This window comes from Cydia splendana, chromosome 27, assembly GCF_910591565.1.
Source record: "Cydia splendana chromosome 27, ilCydSple1.2, whole genome shotgun sequence".
Classification (NCBI taxonomy): Eukaryota; Metazoa; Arthropoda; class Insecta; order Lepidoptera; family Tortricidae; genus Cydia; species Cydia splendana.
In genome coordinates, this window is record NC_085986.1 from 958,544 (window position 1) to 976,264 (window position 17,721).

The 17,721-nt window shown below is 40.1% G+C and overlaps 1 protein-coding gene and 1 long non-coding RNA gene across 3 annotated transcripts in view; one reads left to right on the forward strand and one right to left on the reverse strand.

The window, feature by feature from the left end:
- The window catches only part of LOC134803844 (putative fatty acyl-CoA reductase CG5065), an 80,283-nt gene that overhangs the window by 55,801 nt on the left and 6,761 nt on the right, over positions 1-17,721 (forward strand). Inside the window, exons 1-10 of one of the 2 annotated variants that reach the window (XM_063776666.1) lie at positions 6,449-6,486; positions 9,113-9,191; positions 9,974-10,090; positions 11,842-11,999; positions 13,755-13,845; positions 14,491-14,636; positions 15,065-15,174; positions 15,795-15,878; positions 16,424-16,532; positions 17,604-17,680. In XM_063776666.1, the coding sequence (XP_063632736.1) occupies positions 9,117-9,191; positions 9,974-10,090; positions 11,842-11,999; positions 13,755-13,845; positions 14,491-14,636; positions 15,065-15,174; positions 15,795-15,878; positions 16,424-16,532; positions 17,604-17,680 (967 nt within the window). In that variant the 5' untranslated portion in view covers positions 6,449-6,486; positions 9,113-9,116. Of the gene's footprint in view, positions 1-6,448; positions 6,487-9,112; positions 9,192-9,973; positions 10,091-11,841; positions 12,000-13,754; positions 13,846-14,490; positions 14,637-15,064; positions 15,175-15,794; positions 15,879-16,423; positions 16,533-17,603; positions 17,681-17,721 lie in introns of those variants that run through there. The other variant, XM_063776667.1, reaches the window with a different exon arrangement.
- The window catches only part of LOC134803851 (uncharacterized), a 129,242-nt gene continuing 116,637 nt past the window's right edge, over positions 5,117-17,721 (reverse strand). The window contains exon 3 of the long non-coding RNA XR_010146037.1: positions 5,117-5,223. This is a non-coding gene — a long non-coding RNA (uncharacterized LOC134803851). The remainder of the gene's footprint in view (positions 5,224-17,721) is intronic.

Here is a 17,721-nt window from a genome sequence, read left to right on the forward strand (position 1 = left end):
TACGAGTTATTTACGAAAAACTAGAAAAATAAACGATTGTAGAACAAATTATAGGTAACTTTCCCACATTCATAATATTTTGTATTGAGATCACTCTGGCCCACGCTTAATATTATTTTTTATCTCGCATGTAACAAAAGTTTTGTATAATAAACTATATATTTTCTTAAACGTAATAAGTGTAGCTTTACGATTATATTTTTTGTTTTCAGATTCCTGCTACACTTTAAAAAAAAATTGGTAATTATGAAAAAATCAAAAATACGTTTTTTAGTCTTTTCTACTTTATGCTTTTTTTTTGTTAGAAAGTGCATTGTTTTTGTTCCAAAACTAGATTCCTCATCCTTAATTTATCCGAAAATGATATATTACATGCCCTAATAGGTACAGTTTTAGAGAAATGTTGCTCCAAGTGAAGCGCGGCGGCGTCGAACTTCCCCCCTCCCCCCCACTAAATGAGACGTGGCTCTCGAGGTCTCCCGGTCTGTATCTGCTCATGACCAGCTAAGAATCAACTGTGCCAAGTTTCAGCGCATAGTCACAAAGTGCAAGGTGTCGTGCACTAACAAACTAGCTATTAAGAATCTAATACGATCATTTATATTCTTCTGCTTTCATAAGTAATAGTTACTGATTTTTAAAAATTGTTTTTCAATTGACATGTCAAGATCACTTACCTTCTTTCTAATGCTAAAAAAACGAACTATATTAATTACCTAAATTTAATAAATTAAAAGACGCACTACTTATGTCAAAAACTCCATTTTATGCCGAAAATGCCTTACAGAAATAGATCATCTGTGAAAAATTCAACTGCCTAGCTATCACGGTTCATGAGATACAGCCTGGTGACAGACAGACAGCCAGACAGACGGACAGCGGAGTCTTAGGAATAGGGTCCCGATTTTACCCTTTGGGTACGGAACCCTATACTTAAACGGTTTTTGCCGATCAAAAACAAATATTCTAGTTTTAAGCAGGTATATCCTCGAGTTATGAAACAAATACTCGTATCTACGTGCGTACGCGCACACATGTTTTAATGATTGGTCAGACGCAACGTCGCCATAGGTAGGTCATTGACAAGATATCAAAAATTGCAATATAGTGTATTGAGTGCATTATGTTAATTTATTTATTTATGTTAGGGAGAACCAACAGCTTAAAACTTTAGATAAGCGAGACATGTTGTCCTTCCGGATCGCTTCCTACAACTGGGAAAGGGAGTCTGAAGATCGCGACCACTGGAGGAAGACCCTGGGTGAAGGGGTAGTTGCACACGATGAAGCGTGGTTTAGCCTTCTTCACACTAGGCGAGAACTGACACAGCGCGCCGTTCTCCCACCTTCGTCACCGGGCACGGCATTCTCCTGCCAGCTATGCGGTCGTGGCTGCCGCTCTCGCATTGGACATCTCGCATCTCGCATTCTTAATAGGTACCTAGTCATTTGCGGAAGTGTCGCACTCTTATGGACGCTGTTCAAACCACCATCTTATTGATGTTACAGGCCAGTGATGATGAGGCAACAAGATAGGAAGCCAATTACAGGAGCTCAGATAGGGGTTTTCAGAAAAAATGGTACTTTTACTTTTTTTTCGAAAAACCATCAACTTTTGGGTTAATTAGACTCAGAATCACAAGTACTATTGAATGAGTTTTTCATACAAATTTTGGGTGTCAGTTTTGTAACGGGCCATACAAAATGTATGTGAAAATGCGTTACAAAACTGACATTATTTTTGAAAAAAAGTAAATGGTACACTTTTAAGTGAAAATGCCCGAGATGCGTATTGTCAAACAAAACTAGGTATTATTTCATTGAAGCCATACAAAGATTACAAAGTCCCCAGTTACCAGAGTCTTTCGCCGTTCAAAGTGCACTAACTGAGTTAATAAATGCAAATACTGTCATCAATATTTAGAATAAATTTCACTTTATAAATAATAAGGCGTTAAAATATGAAGGAAAAAAACGCAGCATGTTTGGATCGCCGTAAAAAGGAGACGGGATGATCAAATCGACGGATTTGATCAGAAATGAAATTAGCGTCAATCTCCAGTTCGATTTATGGTGATATTTGAACCCTTTAAATAAAAAAATGGCTCCAAATGAAAATACTAGTCACAAATTGGTATTCTTGCGTCCGCACCTCCATTTTATCGGTAATATTGGTCATAATCGGCGAGCCAAATTGGCGTTTGCGTCCGCACCGCCTAATTTGATCGGACAATTTAATCAGATTGGGGAAAAATTGTCACGGGGCTAAACACTTTACAAGCCTTTGTTTAATAGATAGGGACAAAAGTTTATCAATGATTTGTTGATGTTATTAACAGTGAACTATGTCAAGAGTAAAGTCAACGAAGCTTGCATCCTTTTGACATGATTAGTATGTATAAGTAACATGCAAATAAATAATAAATAGAGGAGCATTCGAACGTACACTTAGACCTTACAGTTCGTTTTTTTAGCATTAGAAAAAGACTACCGTAAAACCTCTCAACTATAGTCCAAAGCCCCAACGGTGGTCCAAAATTAACTGTAATTATTATTCGTTCAGGTGTGACTTTTACTGTATTTTATGTAGTTCTAAGGCAAGATAATGTTTATAAATGGAAGAGAAAACTCGGAGGAAACCAAAAGGAACATTGGTATTGATACTTAATTTTTTTTTGAACTTCTGGACCCTATGGTCCATCTTGGCAGTATTGGACTATAGTTGGGAGGTTTTACGGTACGCGATCTTGAAGTATCTTTTAATTGAAAAACGCTTTTTAAAAATCAGTAACTATTATTTAGGAAAGCAAAATAATGTAAATAATCGTATATGATTCATAATTGTTACATATTTGCCGTGACTGATTTTTCAAAAGTGTTTTTCAATAAAAAGACACGTCAAGATTGTTTACCGTTTTTCTAATGCTAAAAAAACGAACTATAGACATCAATATGATATCTATTTAAATGAAGTTATTTATGTATTATCAATCGTGCAAGACGCACGGGTGAATGATGACAAATTACATAATTTAGATATCATTTTAATATTAAAATGTGAGTTTGGACCTTTTCGAGTTGTATGCTGTGTGTATGTAGATATACCAGGCGATGATAGGTAGGGTAGACCGGGGACAATAGAAACACGTCATGATTGAAACAAGTCAAATTTCTCGAAAACTATAATACCTACGCGTCTGACGCAACACTCGGTACACGCGGTCGGCCATGTTTGAATCCTTGACCAGTAGGGCTCGAGCGATGGTGCGAGACAGGGGTGTCCACGAGCTAAACCAGTTTTTCGCGGTAAAAAGTAAGAACTTCCGCTTTCGTATATTTTCTTATAACTTCGTTTACTCTTGTATTTTGACTAATCAAATTATTTTGGTATTCGAGTTAGGAATAAACGATTGTTTTTAATGGCCATTGATCAGCGTTCGAGCCTTTCTTATATGTACATATATAAAATTTGACTTTGAAGTGATAGACGAGGTGTGGGGACGATAGAAATAACTTGCTTGTGGACGATTGAAACGTTTCAATCGTCCTCGCGTTTTAATCTTCCCCAAAAGTAGCCGACTTCAAAATATAAGGAGGTTCTGTATTTGATGCACATATTTGTTCTATTGATGTTCACTATTATTTATGTAGTTTTTGACCTAGTTCATAAATTATGGATCTACGAAGTTTTTCTTCGAAATCTGCAGTTTTTTTATGTGAACATTTCTTTTTAACAGACTTAATAAAAAAGGAAGTTCTCAGTTTGACCCGTATGTTTGTATGTATGTTTGTTGGCGATATTTCGCGTTCGGCTAAACCGATTTTGATGCGGTTTTCAGAAAAGTATTTGTTACATTCTGGAGAAGGTTTTGAAGGGAAGGAGGATCTCTGTTTGAACCGTATGTTTGTAGGTATACAATATTACAAATGGTTACTCATGCAGCTGCTCTCGAAAAGAATCATTTGGTGATTGTGACGATAAGCTGATGATAAAAGCAAAAGAATAATATTTTAAATAAAAATATAATGAAACTTAGATAAAATAATATTTAAAAAATAACGGCCTTAAATAAAAACTGACAAACCAAAAATAATCCATTCATTTAGGTACAGATTACATTTTAATCACGTTTGAAAGTCGGTGACAAACCTTACGTAATAGTAATTCATTTTAGAGAGTTTAGGATTTTTTTATTAGCCATCTCGCCATGTTTTTGTTTACTAAATCAATTTAAACTGATTATTTTATTGCGTCTATTATTATTGCGTATATTATTTCTTTTTGCCACGACGTAGGTACACGGTTGTGATTGAAACATTGTTATAGTTGAAACAAGCACTTTTGTATGAAACATGATTATGCTTTTTTCTGCGATTCTATATCGTTATATTTTATAATTGCATTAAAACCACTTTGGTTAAGATAAATGTGTAAGGTAGCAGCAACAAAGAAAACTGAAAGTCGTATACTTTTTCTTTTTCCCCGCGTGTTTTTATCGAGATGTTCAGATGCTCATAAATTGAGAAATATTTATTTTATGCTTGCGAACTTTTGATGAGCTCATTGTATGCAGAGGTAGTGATGAAAAAGATTAAAACAGATATAAGTACTTTCATTGTGCCGAAGATATTCGAGTGTTTCAATTGACCTTACATAGTGTTTCAATTGACCGTCATGTGAGGTCAATTGAACCATGGTGCCCCATTCTCTTTATTAAATTATTGTCAATAAACTATGGATTATAGACCATCCAAATACATTTCATTTAGGGACCAGATAACTAACCTTGAAATATTTTGGGCGTACATCTTTCTACTCATAAAAATATAACGGTTACAGGCGGTTAAAGGAAAATTGTTTCTATTGTCCCCGGTCTCCCCTACAATACGTATGTGCAAAATATTTTCCATAATGTCAATATCAGAGAGAAAAATGGAGACTAAGTTTGTATGGAGAAGCGACAACCTTATCCTCTTAAATCCCGCCATACATTGCCATATATCCCTAGCGCCACTTGCACCATATCCCACTAACCCGCGGTTAAGCGGTTAATCCGTCAACCCAGTGTCAAATTGTACTGGTAACCATGGTAAATCCAGGTTTAACCGGTTCATCATCTTCCTCGCGTTGTCCCGGCATTTTTGCCACGGTTCATGGGAGCCTGGGGTCCGCTTGGCAACTAATCCCAAGAATTGGCGTAGACACTAGTTTTTACGAAAGCGACTGCCATCTGACCTCAGATCTGCCTCTGATCTGATCGGGTTTAACCGGTTAACCCCGGGTTAATGAATGGTGCAAGTAATCCCTAGTTTATGCTATTTGCTCAGCACTGATGCCAACAGTGGGCAAGCAACCGGTGGTTTGTTACAATTAGCGGCTATCAACATACGTTTAGAGCTACGTTACTGTCACGGTAACGCCTAGACGCCGTGACGACTGACCGGTATTACGTGTCGCTGGTTGCTTTCAAACACTCGATCGGTTTTGCTCTTTATGTTAGGTACTAGAGATGGACCGGATATCCGGTTACTTTCCGGTATCCGGCCTATCCGGCCATTATTTTACTATAGTGACCTACTATCCGGCCGGATACCGGATAGTAACATTGCTTGATTTTGGAGTAAACAAATTGGATTTAAGAAACAGACACGGTCATAATCGTACTTGTTTATTATTTTAACACAATTTAAAAAACATTCTACTGACTTGCACGCGCACTCAGTTCGAACCTAGAAATGTGTCCGCGCGAACGTTCACTAGGAAACAGGTCAAACCTGCAGAATGCGCACCTGTAAAACCAAAAAAATGTAGGTATAGTTCCGCTGGCCGAATATTCGGCGACCGGATACCGAATATTCGGTCGATGGTCAGGCCGAATATCCGGTATCCGGCCAAACAACTATCCGTTGCATCTCTATTAGGTACTAGTAATGTGGCCTAGCGCTAAAGCCTGCGACTTTCAATCTTATGTACATACGAAATATCATTTGATATTTACTAGTTGCTTTTCGGTGAAGGAAAACATCGTGAAGAAACCGGACTAATCCCAATAAGGTCTAGTTCACCCTCTGGGTTAGAAGGTCAGATGGCTTCGCTTTCGTAAAATCTAGTGCCTACCTACGCCAATTCTTGGGATTAGTTGCCAAGTGGACCCCAAGCTCCCATGAGCAGTGGCAAAAGCTGGGGCAACGCCAGGAAGAAGAAGACTGCAATGTGCGATAGAGAAAGAGAGAGAGAGGCGTGTTCCGTTATCACACGTAATAAGACAATGAACAATACCACTCATTATATGACCCATCATTAGTTTACCCACTAACGCAGCAGTATAGCGGACAGACAGACAGACGGACAATCGAATAGTGACAGTAGTGTTTTGTGACCCGGAAGAACGTTTCTTGAAAGTCAGGCAATTGTTACGATTTTTATAAGTTTTTTATGTTTTTGATGAAATAGTTCTTGTTTTGCCCTGTGGATCATTTCTCGAAAGTAAGTGATTTTCGTTTGAAACAATTATTGTTTGAGCATATGGAAAATTTTCTGTAAAGAACGTGTTCTTCGTTTTACCTAAAGGATCATTTCTTGAAAGTAAGTAATTTTATTTTAACCCAAAAATTTAATTTCTTGAAAGTAAGTTATTTACGTTTTACCACAGAGAAATAAATAAGTAAGCATAAAGTGCTCACTCCATACATCAGTTTTCTATTATATCTAAGGACGAGCCTTACGGCACAGAATAAATAATAGTACTAGGTACAGAAGACTCACTCTCTAACCATAGTCTAATAAAACATGGTCTTCCATTCCCAGAGTGACACGGGGCTACGTCACAACAACATGGCCGCTATATATAGCGCTATCGCATATTATCATATAGCGCTGTCGCATGATGACGTAAGCCCGTGTCAGTTAGGTGACCTAGAAAAGACGGGAATGGAGTACCAGGCGGAGTATATTATTATACCATGTCTCTAACAAAACGCGTCTGTTACGATCAGCACAGATATGGCCGCTAGGTGGCGACAGCGCCACGGGCGGCTTATGGCTTTCCCCAAAATTGGGGCGGAACGGATGTACCTTTAGCTACCTGTAGCAAAGCGACGAAATCGCGGAGTGAGCCACGCTTACGGGCACTAAAAATGGTACTAGTTCAGCGGTATCACCCACCAATTGGAGCCAATCGTGCAGTCTAACGCAACTAGTTGCGACCTATCGCGCGCGTGATGTGAACTCATCAACCAATCGCGTTGTAGCGGTGTCACACCGCTGCACTGGCCCCATTCATGCCCCATTCTTATTGTCCGTAAGGCCAGTCCTTAGATATAATACGTCAATGACCAAAACGCATATTACCTATATTTTTGTAGTCGACATCTAGCGTCAAGTAGCGGATTTCTCAGTATTGCTACCCTCTACCCTCCTAAAGCAGAATATGTTAGCGTGAAAATATCTTTCTTCTACTTTTTAGGGTTCCGTACCCGAAGGGTAAAAACAGGACCCTATTACTAAGACTCATCTCTGTTTCTAAGACTTCTCCTATTACTGAGAGTCTGTCTTATTATATTTGGCCAGGTTTTTTTACACATATAAATATTAAAAGTACTTAACGGTATGTACGAAATATCATTTGATATTTACCACTAACTTTTCGGTGAAGGAAAACATCGTGAGGATCTGCATATCTGCAACCTGCATACATCTGCGAAGAGTAAGCTCTCGAGCATGAGAGGAGGCCTGTGCCTGCTGGGACGTATATAGGCTGAATTATTATTATTTAACTATTAAAGTAAAGATTACGGAACAATATAACTTGAATGCACTTGTACACGTAAAATCGCAAAAACGCAGCGTGTTTAACCTGACTGGCGGCTTTATTGTATCAAGTTATTTTGATTTTCTCTAATGAAAATGCATGATGCCGGTTTCGTAGTGCATTGTGTTCATTAGTCTGCATCGGACTTGCATTTTGTGCATCAAGTAAGTCACCTATTTATAACTATTAAATAAAAAGTTAAAAAACATCGTTATATGCTAAAAAATCCATTTTATGCCAAAAATGCCTGACCCCCATTTTGGAAAAGAGCTGATACTGATCAAACTGATGGATCGCTTTTTATCAAACATAGCTAAAACCACCGCAAAGAAACTAGCTTTCACGTAAAAAAACCGCATCGAAATCGGTCCATCCGTTTGAGAGCTACGATCCTAAAGACAGACAGACAGAATATGGCGTCTAAAACATAACAACATATTCACACCCCGCTTTTAGCGTCGGGGGTTAAAAATATGATTACAGGATTACAAGGGTTTTCTTACTCAAACTCGTTAGCTGGTTTTATTTATAGAACGAGCGAGCGAAGCGAAGCGAAGTTCTTACATTCAACTTGGAACAAGCGGCTGGCTAGGGCACGTCCCGGCATTTTAATGTTATTAATCTGAACTATCAGAGGATAGTTTGATGGGCAATAACTTAATTTAAATTAAATTGTGTAAACGTATAGTTAAGGGTTGATGGCATTATATTTTAGTCATTAAATTATGAGCAGGCTCGATCAAGGGGTTATTGAGCTAGAAAAGCATAGAAGGCTGAAAGCTGTTTGTGAGGGGTCTTGCTATTCTGGTAATCATATAAATTTACCATTTTAAAATAATTAGCAAGATAAAAAACGAAATAAAATAAACATAATACAGGTATTTGACAAGAAACATATATGACGGCTTACCACAGATGCAGTTTATCTCTATGGTGACTTAAATCTATCAGTTAAGGCTCCTCAGAACAGTAACTATTACTTATAAAATCAAAATAATGTAGGTAAATAATCATTTATATGATTATGATTATGTATATGATTATGCATATGATTATGTATATGATTATGTATATATATGTATATGATTCATAATTGTTACATATTTGCCGTGACTTATTTTTCAAAAAGTGTTTTTCAGTAAAAAGACACATCAAGATTGTCTACCTCTATTCTAATGCTAAAAAAACGAACTATAAACCAATAGGTACATAAGTATACAAGAATACAGTTAAGTTGCATTTATAATCGATGCACAATATGCAAAATATGCACATGCATAATTGCATAATTCGTTGTTGCAGGGCAATGGCCCCTTCAGTAGGCGAGTACTATGCTGGCAAGAATGTGCTGGTCACCGGGGCTACTGGATTCGTTGGAAAGGTCAGTTGTACAATATTACAGATTAAAAATTATTATACTAGCTCCCAACCCCGGCCCCTCAACACCGAGCCCCCGACCTCTCAACGTCCAGCCCCCGACCTCTCAACGCCCAGCGTCCGACCTCTCAACAACCAACTCCCGACCCTCAACTCCATACCCCCGACCCCTCGACCCTCAACTCCCAACACGTCGCGAGGACAAGCACAATTGGAATGATGACATGTTCGATTTTATAACAAATTCTAGTAAAATAGAAATAAAACGAGCATTTATCTCAATAAAATGGACACTAAAACATGGACATTTCCATTTAAAGTTGTACCCCAAACTTGTGTGTTTTAAATAATAATTATGAATTTTTATTATTACTACTCAGAATTACGAGCTCTTTCCATTTGGTTACGTTAGGTAGGTACAACCTTCTATGACGGTAACAAAACTGACAAAAAATGTAAGTATAGGGGCACCTTTTTTTCGATATTAAGATTGAAAGAGCTCGTGATTCTGGGGTACAACTTTAAATAAAAATTCCCGGAAATAATAAAAAAATAGAAGATCTTAGAGTTTTTATATTTAAGTTTTTTTTAGCTTCCGACATGAAAAAGAAAATTGTACCATTCGATACCTTACATTTTGAAAAATAGATTGCAAGGCAACTATATAAGATAAGATATCGTTTATTTGCGTGAATTATGGTAGTTAACAGATGTTACATACCTACTTGTAATTTTTATCAGGTCACGACATAATTACATGGGTACTGATGACAGCTGTTCTTTCAGATCCTGGTGGAAAAGCTGCTGCGCTCCTGCCCCGAGCTGAACACCATCTACCTTCTGCTGCGCCAGAAGAAAGGAGTGTCCAGCGAGGAGCGGCTGCGGGAGCTCATCGGCAATAAGGTGAGGCCTGAAGGCTTGTTAACAATAGGGTGAGGCCTAAGTCCGGTCGGCAGATATCATGTGAGGCCTAAGTCCGCTCAGCAGCAATGAGATGAGGCCGGAGTCTGTTTAGGCAAAAAGGTTAGTGAGAACGTCATAGTAACATTAGTAATAAAAAGTTTTGACGTTTCATAATAAGTAGGTATCTGCTTTGACTGGTGAGTATAAACTACCCTATTGAGTGATTTCGAGCCTTTATTTTTATGGGACCTAGTTATTAGCGTTCAATTTTTATCTAGATGTTTATTTATTTCAAATGAGCAAGGATCGACTAATAGCAATGTACAAATTGCAGAACATTCCCAAAAAGCGGAAACGTTCTCGAGAATGTTCTCAGAACATTCTGCAACATGGAAATTTATTGTTCCGCCATCTTGGATTTTTTCAAAATATTTTTTTTGTCATTTAACATAATAATAATTGTTTCGTTTCCCGGTTCTGAGCATGGCCGGAACCGGGATTCCCGGTTCTTCCCGGTTCTCAATGCATCTTTTGATTACTTTTAAGAAATTGTTTGTGTTAGTGTACAATCTTTATGAATGACTTATTTTCATACAAATAATTGCATAAGAATGAATAAATGACTTACTTTATTATAAACAAACACTTAATTGGCGTTCCAACCTATTTTACGAAATTAACCGGCACACTTTGCCTTCGCCTGAGCCGAGCCACACGGCTGTAGCGTAGTTGATGCACTCAGCACTATGACGGCACGGCCTGTCTGCACGAATGTCTACTTTACTAGGTTAGTTTGTCGGGTTATGTGGGTCCCCCGTTTCATAGCACCATTATTAAATGTTATATTAATGTCTAGAGCTAAAGTACTAAAACATTACTACTATTGAAATGGGAATAAATAGTCATATGATGAAAACCGGGAAGTACCGGTACCGGGTCTTCAGTACCGGTTCTTTTGACACTGTAATATTCCCGGGAATTCCCGGGAATATGAGAACCGGGAATTCCCGGGAGCATGCCCTAGGCCCTCTATGACATTTGGTCGAACACCCCCCACCTATCACGCACCGTTTAAAAGTTGCCATACAAAATAGAAGTGGCCAGTTTCCCGCAATTGTAGCATTTAAAAAAAAAATCATAGGTATCTAGGGGACCCCGAGATTTCGTGACCAAAATTTCAGCGCGCTAGGACAAACTTGAAAAAATTAAAAAAAAAGTCGGCCATATTGAAAAAAACAAGGCCGCGTCAAAAACTGCCAGGGTCCCTCTATGACATTTGGTCGAGCACCCCCCACCTAGGTCTGACCGTTTGGCCCGGCCGTCATACATTTTTCTGACCGGAAGCGGTAGACCAAAAGTCGGAATTTTCTGGGGGTAAGGATACTACACCTAAACTATCGTGAATATTCATGGTATAAACTACGATAAATAAATAAATTCTCGTTCTCGAGAACATTCTCAGAAGTTACCGAGAAATTCTCATGTGGAAAGTTTCGCAACTTTGGAAAGTTCTCGTGCGTGCATTGCTATCGACTAATGATAATTTTTTTAAAGATGATCTTATTTTGAAATTCTTATTATTAAATTTGATCTGTAGAGCAATTCAATATTTTTAAAGAATAATAATGGTAATATCAATAAATTGCTCCGATAATTATCTTAAGATGATATATTCGTACACGATTATTAAGAAAAGTGTTTGTTGCTAGGCCTACTTGAATATTTTGAATCTTGAATCTATTTGTCTTCAGCTCTTCAATCCCCTGCGAGCCAAGCAGCCTGACGTCTTCAACAAGCTACGCCTAGTGGCCGGAGATATCCTGGAAGACGAGTTGGGACTCAGCAATGATGATAGGCAGGAGCTGCAGAGACGCTGTCATGTGGTGTTCCACAGTGCTGCTTGTGTGCGGTAAGATCAGTGGCGTAGCTAGGCGTGGGCGAATGGGGCCTTCGCCCACGGCCTCGCACTTAAGGAGGCCTCGCAAAGTCAACCGTTTTATTACCTTGGGAACACAATGAAAAGGGCCTCGCAGATGTGGTTTTCGCCCACGGCCCTTCGGGTACGGAATCCTAAAAACCAAGGAAAACTAACCATAAGAATGTCGGGCCGTGCTCAGACCGCGATTCTTTAAAGTAGTATCTAGTAAGTAAGTAAGTAAATACACTTTATTGCACCACAAAGAAAAAAAAATACAATAACAGATTTACAGTGTAAATAAAGGTAGCAACAGGCGGTCTTATCGCTGTAAGCGATCTCTTCCAGACAACCTTGGGGTAGCAGGATATAAAGAACAGAAAACTTTTAAAACAGGTAGTGCACGAAAATAAATTACAGGAATTACTAGTACTAATAATAAAGATATTAAATTTCTGGAGGTTTATTAAATCTTTCATATGTTGGTATATATGTCGTAGTCAGATCGTATAATCCGCCGTATTACATTACGGCTAGCCGTTATCAAAAACAGGGGCGTTTTGAAATGCGGCGGTTCGACGATTAGCCGGATTGTCATTGCGATACGTTCTTCAATAAGGCGGCCAACGTTTAGCCGCATCGTACTACTATTTTAGATTGTAGAGTGACCAGTTCTTTCGGTCGCCTACGTAACCGGAGTTTGACAATGTTTGCAATTTAATTTATTTTTACCATGGTCCCACCGCACTACATGTGTTTATTTTCCAAAACATTTCCTTCGCAACTTAAATAGACGGAGCCCCGCAAGCGGGGCTCCTATTTCTGGGCGGTTTGCCCTTCGGGCATCTGAAGCTACCTAACGAACCTAACCTACTTACCTACCTACGCTTTTTTCCCCAAAGTGTAATGTTTTCACGGAAGTCTCACTAAATCAATAGGTAGGTAGGTTAGGTTCGTTAGGTAGCTTCAGATGCCCGAAGGGCAAACCGCTCAGAAATAGGAGCCCTGCGAAGCGGGGCTCCGTCTAGTTAAGTTGCGAAAGAAATGTTTTTTGAAAAGAAACAGTCCGACGAACTCCAGATTTGATGGACACCCCAGCGTTTGTCAGGCAGCGCCACGGGTGTTAAAAATGGGAACTAAAAACTGTCAAAGCGGCGGCTAATGACTCGCTGTATTACATTACGGCTAGCCGTGTTGAAGAACGTATGGCGCTGAATACATTCCGGCGGATTCTCATTCAGCCGCATTCAATCCGGCTAATCGTTAAACCGCCGCATTTCAAAACGCCCCTGTTTTTGAAAACGGCTAGCCGTAATGTAATACGGCGGATTATACGATCCGACTGCGACATATATATAGTAGTCAAAGATCGTGGGTTCAAACCTCGATTGTACGTGCTGTATCGAGCAGAAAAAATCGTTCTCATTTTACTTACTTTAACTTAAGTACTCCGTTGGCTCAGCGACCCAAAATGAGACATGGCCTCCGACACAAGACAGCGCCACTTTTCTCGGTCCTGTGCGACCTCTCGCCAATTGTTGACTCGAAGTTTGCGCAGGTCCGCCTCCACCATGTCGCACCAGCGATATCTGGGGCGTCCGATAGAACGTCTTCCTGCTGGACGGCCCAGGTATGCTCTTTTCACGTTCCGATCTTCATCCATTCTCTCAAGGTGGCACAACCAACGGAGTCTGTGAGCTAGTCTCTCCCATGTATGTCATTTTGCTTAAGTATAACATTTTGTTTCAGTTTTGACCAGAAACTCAAAGATGCTGTGAACTTGAACACAACTGGGACATTACGAGTCTTGAAACTTGCTGAAAAAATGGAGAATTTAGAGGTAAAGTATCTATTTTTGCATTTTTCAGTCAGTCTACCTCTAATTCTAAATACCACATTATGAAATATCGTCCGTATTTATATTTTTATCCAAGTAGGTAGGGAACATATCAAATTATTATCTAAAATATTTTTTGATTTGTTTTTTTTAAGTAGTCACACTGCTATTATGTTAATTATAATGTGAAATAGACATCATACACTAAAGAAAAAGTGGCCAAGTCTACCGGTGGCCGGTGGCGAGTAAGCAGAAGACGCGGGTTCGATTCCCGCCTCGGCCACCGGTGGACTTGGTCACTTTTTAGGGTTTCGTAGTTCTTTAGTGTCATCATCATCTTTCTCGCGTTGTCCCGGCAACGGCAACTAATCCCGAGAATTGGCGTAGGCACTATTATAGTTTTTACGAAAGCGACTGCCATCTGACCTTCCAACCCAGAGTGTAAACTAGACCGTATTGGGATAAGTCCGGTTTCTTCACGATGTTTTCCTTCACCGAAAGGCGACTGGTAAATTACTAAATATCAAATGATATTTCGTATATAAGTTCCGAGAAACTCATTGGTACGAGCCGGGGTTTGAACCCGCGACTTCCGGCGCTTCTGTTTTTTCTTTAGTGTATAATATCTATTTCAGTTTTTTTTTTAAGGTGTTAGTCCACATCTCGACCGCCTACTGCCGTTGCGAGCTGGACATCCTGGAAGAAAAGCTGTATCCCGCCGTCCATAAGCCCGCCTGGATCATGGACATTGTGGACTGGATGGATGACACCATGCTGGACTATTTAGAACCCAAGTAATTTGTATTTACTTTCAGCGCCATCTGTTGTAAAATGATGTGCAGAAGGAAATACCGAGAACATTTCATGGGAACTTTGCAATTTGCAAGCAACCCTATTAAAGGTCTGTACACGCCGGCTGCGTGTGCGTGACGTACACGTGCGTACGCGTTGTAGTATACAGATCCTTATGAGAGACGGCACACCGCTTGCGTGACGTGTGCGGCTCCAACATTTTAGCGCACGCACACGTGCACGTCACGCACACGCAGCCGGTGTGTACAGGCCTTTAATAGAGTTGCTAGAGTATGAAGAAATGGAAAATTTTCATAAATTGCAAAGTTCCCATGAAAAATGTTCTCGGTATTTTTTTCTATTTTTTGTACGCAAGTGAAAAGTGATCATTGCCATTATTTGAGTAAAATACTTTTATTTCTTCTTACAGACTGATCGCCCCCGAGCCTAACACGTACGCATACACCAAAGCCATAACTGAAGACATGGTGGCTGAATACGGCAAGAAGTTCCCCGTCGCCATCGCGAGGCCTTCTATTGGTAACGCCATCTATTATTTAGATCCAGAAACTGGTTGTCTTGATAACAGCGCCATCTTTTTTCCGTCTGACTGAATGCCACTGAGCTAAACACCAAGGTGCGTAGCCAACAAGCCAATCGTTTCCGCTCCGTAGCGAAAGAAAAGCAAATGTCACTGTCGCACTAAATATGTCGCCCTAAAGAAGTGATAGAGAGAGACGACTACGCTACGGAACGTTAACGTAACGAGTGGCATGTTGGTTAAGCACCCTGGGGCGAAAAAATCCTAGCCTTCTATTAGTATATATATAGGTATCGTCTTGTCACATTAAAAACAATCTTTCACTCTAGGTTTCTATTCTAAGTAAAGCCTGACCAGGAATATCTGATCACGCGCCATGTTGCGGAATTTCACTAGAACTATTTTTTTCATACTATACTGATCTGTCACCCTATACATAAGAATAACAGCGCCCTCTTGACAATGATCATATATTACTGGTCAGGCTTTAAATCCGGAACTACACGCGATGGCTGATGATAACGCCATCATTTAAACTACGAAAGAAAAGTGACCAATGCCTCCAGAGCTGGAATCTAACCAGCGTCTTCCAAAGAATTGACTGTGTTGATAATTTCAGTGGTGGCAGCCCTGAAGGAGCCGATCCCCGGCTGGGTGGACAACCTGAATGGGCCCACGGGCTTGATTATTGGCAGTGGGAAAGGTGAGTCTATAACTTTATGCTTCATCTAGGATTTTTGTGGAATATTCCGTTTGTATATAATGCTGGACTTCATATAGTTTGGCCAGGAACTGTCTCATTTCAAACATAGACAGATATAATCATATTGTCTTTGTGTTACGCTAGTACTAGCACCCAAAAGAAAGGGATGAGTAGGTATTTTGTTTTTGTTCTTATTTACTGACTAATTGGGTTTGCCAAACTATACATTTGGTCGAGCGTCCAGCAATGTTCTATTTCAGAAATAAAGAACTGTCACATAAATTTGAACCTTAATACTATCACGATACTTGCTTTTTAAACGACATAGTTGCTTTGGCACGTGCTGAAGACCGCTCTTAAAATAAACAAAGGCTTTTGTTTAACAGATTAGGTAGAGCCCGAGCACGTAAAAATAAATTGAGAATTTTATACTATAAACGTTATATTGGCTTGTGAAAGAGCCCTTGTTGCCTCAAGTAAGCCAACTTACAGAGTATAATTTTAAATTTTGCATTAAATTCCAGCGTTATTTTCTGTCTGTCCAGGCGTCATTCGCACGATGCACTGCGAGCCTTCCTACCTTGCTGATGCTATGCCGGTCGATGTGGTCGTCAACGCTTGCATCCTTCTAGCTTTCGCTACTGCCATTGAGAGGTAGGTAAAGCCGGGTCCAGTACGGATATGATGGTCGTTATTGTCTACCTGACAGCGTGATAAAACGGTGTCCGTCACTTTCTATCCCACGGTGTTAAAAAGTGACAGTTAATTTATCACGTGGATTAAGATAGATAAAGCCATCCATAATACGCCGGCAGACGGCCGTAACGTGTAATGTCAGATTACACGTTACGGCCTCTGGTGACATCTGTGCCCTGTTCATCAAACGCTTGTAGCTTGTAATACAAGTGGAAGTCTCTATTTGACAGCTTTTGTTAGAAAGGGACTTCCACTTGTATTACAAGTTACAAGCTTTTGGTAAACAGGGCACTGGTGTCAAGTAGCAGTACTGATAAATCCACTACTTGACGCTAGATGTTGACTACGAAAATAATCCGCGTTTTGGTAAGAAAACTGATGTATGGAGTTAGCACTCTATTCTTCTTATTTCTCTATGTTTTTACCAACTGCTTACATTGGTATATTTTTGAAGTGAAAACTTCTTTAGCGGCGCTGTGCACTTTTTGTGATAGGGAAAAAGTGTTAAACTCGCGACAGGTCACGTGACCGTAAGATTCGTAATAGTCGGTTTAGACTCTCGCGCAAGCCACGAGACGAGCCGCGAGCCGCGCCACGAGACGCGAGTGTGAACGGTAAGCTCGTGACTCGTCTCGCGGCTCGGCTCGCGCTCGCCTGGCTCGCGTGGAGGAGCGGTTTTTTGGGCACGAGTCAAAGGGGCTCCCGCGGGACGCGCGCTTGCGTTCACACTCGCGTTCGACTTGTCATTCGATTATAAACCTTATGCCGTGCCGTTAGTGTTTAAAACATATTAGCTCGACGAGCTTACGAGCCATGAGACGAGCCTCGAGCCGAGCCACGAGGCGAGAGTGTAATCATTAGCTCGACGGGCTCATGCGCTCAAGGCCACTCGAGGCGAGCCACGAGACGCGCCGCGAGACGAGCCGCGAGCCGAGAGTCTAAACCGGCTATAAAACGTAAGACACAATGTCATTGTGTTTTCACTTTTTAGATAAGTAAATTTACGATAGATGGCGTTGTTGTTGACAGACCACAAGAGGCCAAGTTTTTCAACGTCACCATGTCCGGTGCGCTGCGTTGTACGTGGGGGGAGATGATAAGGCTTGGTACGTATAAAATGTATAAATAGACCCAATGATTGACACTG